The sequence below is a fragment of the Stegastes partitus genome, unplaced genomic scaffold (assembly GCF_000690725.1).
Source record: "Stegastes partitus isolate 25-593 unplaced genomic scaffold, Stegastes_partitus-1.0.2 Scaffold2331, whole genome shotgun sequence".
NCBI classification, from domain to species: Eukaryota; Metazoa; Chordata; class Actinopteri; family Pomacentridae; genus Stegastes; species Stegastes partitus.
The window spans coordinates 31,705-42,495 of record NW_007580062.1 but is presented as its reverse complement, the minus strand read 5'-3'; the positions used below and the strand labels follow the sequence as shown (position 1 = coordinate 42,495).

The 10,791-nt window shown below is 45.1% G+C and overlaps 1 protein-coding gene across 1 annotated transcript; it reads right to left on the bottom strand.

Annotated features, from left to right (window-relative positions):
- Positions 1-1,245: 1,245 nt before the first annotated feature.
- On the bottom strand, positions 1,246-10,779 carry zgc:153738 (IQ and AAA domain-containing protein 1). The gene is made up of 18 exons (XM_008304836.1): positions 10,453-10,779; positions 10,226-10,345; positions 9,687-9,854; positions 9,525-9,596; positions 8,505-8,710; positions 8,332-8,416; positions 8,140-8,244; positions 7,882-7,954; positions 6,497-6,603; positions 6,154-6,240; positions 6,021-6,079; positions 5,855-5,937; positions 4,013-4,120; positions 3,734-3,933; positions 2,684-2,770; positions 2,417-2,594; positions 2,086-2,324; positions 1,246-1,380 (listed from the first exon to the last, which is right to left on the bottom strand). Exons 1-18 carry the CDS (start codon positions 10,777-10,779, stop codon positions 1,246-1,248), a joined length of 2,439 nt encoding a protein of 812 aa, XP_008303058.1.
- Between the last annotated feature and the right edge of the window lie 12 nt (positions 10,780-10,791).

The window sequence follows — 10,791 nt, the reverse complement described above, 5'->3', positions numbered from 1 at the left end:
CCCAGAGTGAACCATGACACCGTGTCGGTCCTGCTGACCCCCGTGTGGCTCCTGCTGCTGACCCCACACAGGTGGATCATCTGGTTGATAGAACTGCAGCTTTACTGCGCTCATCAACTGATGCTGTTGCCTCATTGAAAAAGAAGCCTATAAATTATAATAAAATAGCTCCGTGGTCTAGTCAACAGCTGTGCATCGTAAAACAGAAAGCAAGAAGGTTAGAAAGACAGTGGTGCTCTACAAAGTCAGAAGAATCTCATCTAGCCTGGAAAGACAGTCTCCTCGCCTATAGAAAGCGATCTGCAGGACAAGAACTGCCTACTATTCATACTTAATTGAAGAAAACAAGAAAAAGCCCAGGGTTCTGTTCAGCACTGAAGCCAGGCTGACAAATGATTTTTATGGATTCCCCCATCGGGGGAAATGTACACACCACAGCAGCATCCTTTTTCATCCCTGAAAAAGAAAACAGATTGTGTAACTTTGCAGTGCAAAGCGAATGATGACCATGTGTTCATGTGTGGTGAACATCAGCCAGTGATGCTGATGCTGTTCAGTCTCGCTGCAGTTGGGAGGAAGGACCTGCGATGTCTCAGTCTGCTGCTGAAGCAGACAGGAAGCAGAGCCGCCCACCCAGGAAGAGGAGGAGGAGGGTGAAGAGGACGTTTGGTCTGGTCCATGTTCAGCCTAATCTTGAGTAACTTCACATATTTTTTCTTTATTTCTTTTATTGACATGTTTACGCTCAGTCCTTCTTTTACAGTATTGACCATAAAATGATGTTTTTCTGTTTTTATATCAGATAAATAAAGTCAGGATATGAAGCACTGAAAAGGATTTCCCCTGTTTTTGGCAAATTACAGATTATGTCTAATACAAGACAAAACAATACAAAAAACAAACCAACAAAATAACAGCCAGAACTGTCCTTAGCGTCCACGTCACAAACATGTGTTTCTACAAACAGTTCTTGGTTCTTTTACAGCTGCTGGCCCTAAAATAGCAACGTGACTGTATTCAAATGAGTTCAGACTATCAGCGTGGAACAACTTAAGTCTGGAGCGTCACAGTTCTGTTGCGTCTCCGACCAGCTCAACCCAGAACCGAGCTTTGAACTGCAGCCTCAGAGCTAAAACATCACTTCTTCTATTTCTGGTTTGTTTTGTAGGAAGTTCAGTGGAGCGTGAACCTGCTCACAAACTACAGGTCAGCCAAACACAGCTGACACAAAACATGAGAACAAACTTACTGTTTCCCTTTCTTCTTCTTGTTCGTCTTCTTGTTCTTCACCGCTTTCCCTTTCCCCGCTGCCTCCTCTTCTTCTTTTCCTGCGGCAGCTTTCATTCTCTTCTTTCCCAGCGGCGTCTTGGCGTACCAGTTCTGGAGACACACAGGGGACACATAGCACACATCATCTTGAAATTACGATGACAAGAAAGTAATCAAGTCACGAAAATGTCATGAACACTGAAAGAGGAACTGAACAGCCGCTGAAAGTCTTGTTCGCTGGTTTCACACGCCTGCAGTGTCGTCCAGGTGAGCTCATGACATCACTGCAGACGTGGATACAAGTGCAACACAATACTTCAGCCTGCAGCCATCCAAGATGAAACATGAAAACATCCACCAGTTCCTCCAGAACCTCCTCAGAACATCTGGTTCTGGATCTGCAGTACCTCTATCTACTGACCAGAGTTCTACCTTCAGACTGTGAATATTCCACAGTTCCAGGTCCTTGAAGTCCACAGAGGAGGGTCCAGATTTATCACTTTAATGGACTTTTTCCATCATTTCTGAGCCTCAGAACTTCATCAGTACAGCAGATAGACACGTGACATTTAGGAGAAAGAACACATCTGGGTTCTGGTAGAACCTGACACCAGATCAGTTCTACATCCATCCAGGTGTCTCAGTCTGAACACTGACAAGTTTGAGCAGATGAAAGGTCTCATTTGGACCCGAGCTCTTCTCAGGCTGAGCTGATTTTATACAGAATAAGCCCCATGTTTGAACTTTGTACCAGAGAGCAACCTCCTGGTCCTCAGTCTGCTGTTAAGTTCCTCTTTAAACGACCAACACCGGTACCTTCAGGGCTTCTTCCTCTTCCTGGAACACTGGGTCAGTCTTGGCTAATGGAGGAATGAACTCAGCAGCAGTCAGCGGACGGTCGGGTTGCACCAGAATGCGCCACTTGGTGACGACACTGTGGATCGCCTTCACCATGTGACCTGGAGTGTAGCCGTCGGTGATCTTCGCCAGAGAGCTGAGGTCCAAGGCCTTGGTCACCTCACCGCCCTGCTTCTTGATCAGCTGCTTCCACAAGACTGAAAGGAAACAGAGGCAAAGGTCACTGAATAAAAAAGCCAGAAGGATCCAAACTGAGCTGGGCTGGACAGCGTGACTCTGGTGTTCTGACTGTATCTGGAGCCGTAGTCCGGTCTGGGGATCAGGATGATTTTGCTGTACATTTTGCACAGCGACTTCATATCGGTGCTGAGCGGGTCTTTAGTTGTTCCCATTATCAGAACACGATCCTCTGCTTTGATCAGTTTGAGAGACTTCAGCAAATCTTTCTGCAGTCGCTTCGGATCCAGCTGTTGAGACACATGAAGCAGTTCAAACGCCCACGTGGATCAATAAAAACACGATAATGCTGCTGTGCCTTCGTTTCACTCAGCAATACCTCTTTTTCTTCCTTGGGAACCTTCTTGTAGAACATTTTCTCTGCGTCGTCGATCCATATCACCGAAGGCTGCAGCAGTCTTGCAACCTGAAAATGGTTTGAAGAACGACATTTTGACGTTCTGGTCAGGTGGGATGTAAATGTCACACTTAGAGACAAGCAGCACACTCACATTCACACCTATGGACAATTTAGAATCACCAATTAACCTCAGCATGTTTCTGGACTGTGGGAGGAAGCCGGAGAACCCGGAGAGAACCCACGCTGCACGGGGAGAACATGGATACTCCATGCAGTTGTTGCTTGACTACTGTAGGTGGAAACGACCACGTCAGAGTAAAACGTGAGTCCCACATTGTTTTATTCTGACATGTTTCATCACCAAAGTCAGACCACTGCTGAAACTGCAAAGGCCCTGAGAGCCAAAGCAGAGCTCAAAGAGCAGAGAAAAGCAACGACATGAAGAAAACATGAGCAGAATGAGAAAAATCCTGAGTTATAATTACACCACATAATAAGCAAAATGATCTGGGAACAGAAAAGGAACATTTCACCCACAATATGTTTTATCTGGATGAAAATAAAGCAGTTTCCTGAAAGTCCCACTTGGACACGACATCTCTACTCGTGTTTGCTGACTGAGGACTGAGTCAGGAAGGACACGACCAACATCAGACTGCTGGAGGTCACGGTGAACATGAACATGTCACATCTGTGGCAGGACAACAAAGCATACTAAGCCGCCTGTTCATTAAAGGACCGATAACTGATGCACTGTCTTGGTTCTGTTTGGGTTCTGTCTGTGGGAACACATGTCTGCTGTGTTCTGATGTCACACTGACAGTACCAGGACTTTCCTTTGCTCATTATCTGATCTCCATATGCGAGGGACGTAACAGATGCTTGATCATCAGCAAGGCAGTGTTCTACTGTGTAGGTCTGTTGGTTCTACTGAGCAGCAGGAAGCCACTCAGAACCAGTAATGAAATATCACCAACCAGTTCAAACATCTCCTGGGATGTCGTTTTCTGCAGTGCCAGCTTCTCTCACCTTGAACACCAGGTGCAGCATCATGGCCACGCCACTCTTTCCTGGATACTTTCCTGCTGTGTTCAGAGGCGACAGATCAAACATGGTGGATCCCGTCTCCTGACAAACTGCATGAACCAGCATCTTCTTCCCGACACCTGAAGGCCCGGCCAGCAGCATGGCCTTTATCAGAGGAGCCTTCTCGTGCACCAGCTGAGAGCCTGCAGATACAACTCTTTTTATTGTCAGAGCACAGACACTTTGAGTTCATTCTAAACATGAAGCGAGCATCGTTCATACCCAGCGGTAGCACTGCATACAGAGACAGGACTTGTCGCACATCTGCTAATGATGGCATCGGCTCGATGTCGTTCTGCCTCAGTGTGGTTCCAAGATAGCTGTAGTCACCTGGGAGCAGGAGGCAGCACCTGTTACACTCACAGCTATTGATCACAACGGTCAGTGACTGACAGCAGTTTAAAACATGGACTCAGGTGGCAGATTATCAGTTTCACCTACATGAGCTATCCTCAGAAGTTCTGCCATCTGTTTGTTAAAACTGCTGATTCCACTATAGGGTCCATTTGGAAAACACACTTTGCATTGTGCTGTGAGAGCACGGCATTATACTGGACAAAACAACGGAAACACCTGCTAGAAACCTGGTTCTCTGAGCATCTTCCAGCAAAATGCAGCTTCTTCTATCAAGGACAGAAACTCTTACAGAAGCAGGTACAGAAAGCAGGTCTGGAACACCCTATTTAATTCAGTCTTTTGTTGTGCAAACAGAGCAACATTTCAGCCCTACTGTGCCACCATCAGAGTCCAGCAGGACAAAGACGTGAGGCGAACTGATATATTCAACCTAAACCAGGTATACTATTAACAACACAGCCAAAGGTCTCCTCGGTGTTAAAACTGTAGATCCAATGTGTCTCTCTGGGACTTCAGGATGCCAGAAGGGAGGCTCTGTTCTGTCTGCCAGAACCTCAGTGATGCTGCACAGTCATGGCTTTCCTGCATATCATGTTGGCCACATAGCACAATCCATGTTTGTCTGTTTATACTAGACCAAAGCTACTCAACAGGCGGTCCCCGGGGATGCTTATTTTGTGGCCATGCCTGGTTATGAATGTGTAATTATTTTTGCAGAGGCCATAAGACAGAGAAAGAACAGGCGGGATGCGCAACACACAGCGTTACTCTGAAAACAAACCCTAAGTATTGTTATACAGATTCCGGGGTTCAACTCTCGCACTTTTGTCTCTGTATCACGAGAGGTCATGTGTCAAGGCAGCACAGTCTTTTGCACCTTAACTAATGATGGCAACAAAGAAAAGGAAAGTGGATGATGGAAACAGGGCTTTCAACCCTGCATGGGAGATGGACTTTGCTTTTGCGGAGATACATGAGAAACCGATGTGTCTCATCTGTCAAAAAACAATCACTGTGTCAAAGCGAGGGACTCTGCAACGGCACCACGAACAGTGTTACCCGTAGTTCAGAGATGCCTATCCACCTGACAGCGGTCCCAGGAGAAACAAACTCCAAACATTGCTAGGTGGGTTTTTCAGGTCCAGCAGTTCATGTTCCACAGCGTCGTTGAAAGCAGTGACAACATGCTTTCAACAACAACATGTTCATGTGTCGCCTGTGACCCTGATGAAGACGCCGCAGTACGTTTCCGTCAGTACCAGGGATCTCTGTGTGCATGTGGCATATGCTTCTCTTTACTGTATTGAACTGATCAAAACACAGCAGCGTTGAAACGTGAGTCTGTTTGCACAACAAAAGGCTTGAAACAGGCAGTGTGCTCCAGAACCCCCTCTCAGCACAATGCAGCTCAGTCCAGCAGTGGCCGAGCCTCCGAACAAGCATCAAATTGAATCCACATCTGTGGAAAACCAACTGTATGAATGTACAGCAGCACCACTGTGGCAGGACAGTGAGAGCATATGAGAGACAGGAAGAAATGCCATCAGTGTGTTGGCAGTCACAAGCCAAAGGATTTCTTCATAGCTCACTTGTTAGAAATCCTGTGTAATTAACAATCAGAAGAAAACGGTACAGTGAGGATGATGAGACTAAATGAGTTCTGCCAGATGCCACAGCGGTCGTAACAAACCATCTGCAGAGTCTTACCCAAGTAATGGTGCAGTCTGACATGGTGGGCCTGCTTCAGTAAACCCTGCTCCACCAGCTCCTGACACAGAGACTCCAGCGTCCTGGTCCATGTCAACAAATAATACAGTTACACTGACGGCCTTCATACAGCTCCATTCTGTCCTGAAACTCTGTGGATCCTCACCTGTCAGCTGTCAGATCGTTCTCTTTTTTCTTCTTCTTTCCACTCTTAGATGCTTTCTTCTTCTGTTGAGTAAATGAATATACTGAGGAAACTGCTCCAGTGAGTTCATGTAAACTGCCACCACTGTATTTACCTTTGCTTTTGCTTTTGCTTTAGCACCTTTGTCTTTATCCACAGACACCTTCCTTTCAGCCAGCTCTTGTCTCATCTGCTCATCCACCTGGTACAGACACAGCAGACTGCTCATGACAGCTACACGATATCAGTTTAAACAGCAGAGACGCTCAGTGGGCTTAAACATGCATTTAAAGTACATCAGCCTGTTTAAATGACAGCAGCAGCTTCATTCTCTGTTACAGTCACAAAAGTCTTCATAGTTTGTTTTTACACGATCAGAAACAAGCACGGGTGTCGTGTTTAAATAAATGTTCAGAATATGTTTTCCTCTAAACGCTGTGTTGTGCAGCCAACAGCACCTGCATCTGGATCTCTGCCTTCATGACTTTCCTCATCTCCTCCTTGACCAGCTCCACCTCGTGCCTCTGGCTGAAGTTTTCAGACTCATCGCGGGTTTGCCAAAAATCTGAGGATGACAAACGTTCAGTTTGAGTTTTATTCATTCATTCAGTGAGCAACTGGCCGCCCTTACAAGTTTTTCCCTTTTACTACCTGCCAACGTTAAGCACGGTCAACATCATCTGGCTTTACAGAAACAGACTCTTTCATGTCAAAGTGAAAACAGATTACAAAAGAGTGATGTCAGTTAGTTAGTTTTATATTTTTATTTAACCTTTATTTAACCAGGAAAAGGCTCATTGACATTAAAAATCTCTTTTTCAAGAGAGAGAGTTAAAAATATAAAACACAACATAAGCGACTGCATCAGTGTTCTCCTCCTCCAGTCAGTGTTCAGTAGATGAACCTTCAGCTCCATCACTGGTCCTGTTGGTCTCCATCAGTCTGAACATCTGGACGCCGCAGCTTCACCTTATTCTGATAAAACTGTTCAGACTCTGTCAGGTTCCACAGGGATCATTAGGGAACAGAACTGTTCAGGTCTACATTCTAATCCTCAGCTGGATGGAGGTCTGGACTCTGTTTGCTTCGGCTCATTGTCTTGATGGAAAACAAGTCTTCTCCACGTCTCAGTTCTCCTGCAGACTGCATCAGGTTGTCCTCCAGGATTTCTCTACACTTTGCTGCATTCATTCACCCTCTACCTTTACAAGCCTTCCAGGCTGCTGCTGAGAAGATCCCCACATCATGACGCTGCCACCGCCGTGCTTCACGTCATGATGCTGCCACCGCCGTGCTTCATCATGATGCTGCCACCGCCGTGCTTCACATCATGATGCTGCCACCGCCGTGCTTCACATCATGATGCTGCCACCACAGTGCTTCACAGTGGGGATGGAGTGTTTATCATGATGTCTGTGTTTGGTGTCCAACAAACATAACTCTATTCAGATGGTCAAAAAGCTCCATCTTGGTCTCCTCAGACCAAATAACCTTCCTCCAGGTGACTTCAGAGTCTCCACATGTCTTCTGGTGAACTCTCGTCCAGATTTAATTTGAGCTTTTTCCAACAGAGTCTTTCTCTTGGTCTTCCATAAAGCTTTGATGGTGAAGACAACAGTTGTTGTATGAACAGTCTCGGACACCTCAGCTGCTGAAGCTGTAACTCCTTCAGAGGAGCCATGACAGGTTTGCAGTGATACCATTTAAACAGCTGGTTTTGAACTAAATCTGAAATATGAATCCTTTTTAAAGCAAGATCAAGATTTTAACTTTTAACCTCTAGAAAGGCAACAAACAAACTGTAAACCACCAGGCATTGTGACCTTTTTCAATTTAAACATACCGACAAATGTTTTGTGTTGCTCCTGTAAATCTGACAGAAAAGCAGATGGCATCATTTTCAAGCCGGCCGCCTCCTCCTGAGGTTCAGAATAGAGTCATATTGGTTCAGTTTGTTCACTAGGTAAAACACTTTGATTACACTTTCAATTAATTCCATTTGTCCCATATTGTTGTTCATTTCAATGGTATGATATCAGCAGAATTCAACAAATTCTATATTTAATCAATAACTGAACATTTTATACAGCTCTTCTCTTACTTCCTTATCATCCTTTCCCTTGTCCTTCCCTTTCTCCTTCTTGTCCTCTTTCCATTTAGGTTTGTTGTTTGTTGTTTCTTCTTTTGCAGCAAGTTCTTCCATTAACTATAACAAATACACCAGACATTATTCTCTGTAACACGTTCGAAAAGTATGCAGCCAATAATGCTTTTCACTGAGGATGGATTTTACCTGCTGAGGACGTTTTTCAGCAAAAATAAGGGCCGAGCCTCCGTCCTCTTCGTCTGGGTAGTCTGGAAACACTCCTGTAGCATTGCTATATTTAAAACACACACACAAAGCAAAATAAAGCGACTTTATGTTAAATGTGTGGGAAAAAAAATCATAAAACTAAAGCACCTTACCGGCATTCAATGAACCACTGCCGAATTTGATCTTTCATGGTTTTGCTCATGTCGTGGCCCTCCATATCTCGTAGTTGCTTTGTGACATCCTCCATAGACTTCTGGTAAGCTTCCTCGTACTCTTCCTGTTTAGCTCGTGTGCAAGCTTCATTGGCCTGGGCAGTGATTTCTGCAGAGGTCGGCAACTGGTGTTTTGGATCCATAAGCTAGCATAAAAGTAAACCAAACGTTAGTGTGTCGGTTAAAAAGCTTCTGTTTGTTGCAGGTTCTCAGAAAGACAAGATAATCAAGGGCAGAGTTTAATGGGAAACAACATAGATCAAACTCCTTTATATGATACAGATATAAACTGCAGCTGCTCCTCCCAAACACAAAACCAGCTTAAAGTACGTCTGGTCTAAGTTACAGTGTCATCATGTCAAAGTGAAAACAGAATTCCACAAAGTAATGTCAATTAATTAAAAAAATGTAGAATTATGATTGTATCAACATTAACCTCTTTTAAAATGGCTCTAATTGAAGTGCAGCCCGTTGGTGCTAGAAGTCCCACAGTCAGTGAATGCATCATCTGAGGTCAGTGATTGTAGTATAAAGACTCCTGTATCTGGAAGGTCCAGTCACTGGTGGAACCTGACAGAGTCTGAACAGTTTTATCAGAATGAGGTGAAGCTGCAGCGTCCAGATGTTCAGACTGATGGAGACCAACAGGACCACTGATGCAATCACTGATTTTTCTTGTGTTTTTATATTTTACAGTAACTGGCATTACTTTGTACAAATCTATTGTCACTTTGACATGAAAGAGTCTTTTGGAGATTCTTGTCAAAAACACCAAACTCTATTGGCCATGATTCAATGATGGCTAAATGGTTTTTATTGGCACAGTGAGTGTGAGGAAGCTGAGGATCAAATATGCAGCTTTCAGGTTGATCCTATTGAAGGTCCTGCTGGCTTCGTAAAAACGTACCTGATGTAATTTTACAGACTAAGACAGTTCTCAAAATGGCTCATTTCACTCACCATTCCTAGAAAAATCATCTCCTCTTCTCGTTCAGCCTTCGTCCTCTTCCTCGCTATGTAGCCCCTCCACACCTACACATCACATTCAAACAAAACTCTGAGCACCAAAGATGACTGAAGCCAAAGAAAGATGCCTGTGATACCATGTTGGAAACAAAAGACCTTCTGAATGCAGATGGCAGCCAACTCGGTATCAGCTGGTCCGGGGGCTTTAGTCGTGTCCAGCAGTTCACTTCTCAATTCGGCGTTCAGCTTTGCCCTCAGGCGTCCTTGCCGAGCTCTCTCAGCCAGCTGGATGAGCCTAATGGCCTCCTCCGGACTCATTAGAGGCTTCAGGAACCACAAAAAGAGGAAGACAGAAGATAAGAGTTTGGAAATGAGCTACCGGGCCGCCCCACATGTTTTTGATCTAGTGTGACTTTGGAAATTTTGACAGTTCAACATCTTAGTTTTAAACATAACATATTGCATATATTGATTTTATTTTTTTTAAAGTCACGTCTTTAAGAAGATGTTTCAAAACTCAAACTAATTCAAACTAATGTATTAAATCTGAATCACTTTGTGAAATTAAACATTATGTGGTCTTCAAATTATTCACAAATGTAACATTTTCCCATTTAAATCCTGTCTGGGTTTCACTTTTAGCTCGTGAGAAAATAAAGTGCACAAATGAAGCTGGAACATCTTGTCTGCCTCACCTCAGGGCTTTCAGCCACCTCCACCAGGTCCAGGAGATCCGCCACCATCGTCTTTCGTTGTTGGACTTCTTTGCTGCGTTCACTGAGGAAATATCGAGGGATGGGGATCTCCAGCTCGGCCTACAGAGTAAACAGAGATGTCTGTGTCTTTATGTGGAGCAGCCCTGATAAAGTCACTGTCTGGTTCTGATTCTGATTCTGTGGCGGACGTCAGTGATGAACCTTACAGGAGAGAGCTTCAGGTCATGGAGGACGTCATCCATGTAGTGGTACTCTGAGAACTCCTTTTCCACCATCTCGTTCTTCAGCTCCAACACTCTCCCCACCACACTGTCCAGGACGCGCCGGATGAGCCGCCTCTTCTGAGGATGGACCATCAGGTCGTAGGCCTCCTGCAGCTGCCGGAGGGTTCGGACGTAGCGCACGTAGAGCGTGGCCAGACGCTGGAAGAACACGACGCGGTCCTTCTCTGGACGAAGAGGCTCAGCAGGAAGCTCCTCGGCCAGCAGGCGGCTCAGCTCCAGCTGAGCATCTGCCCACAGCTGGTTGAACATCCTGCAACAGGA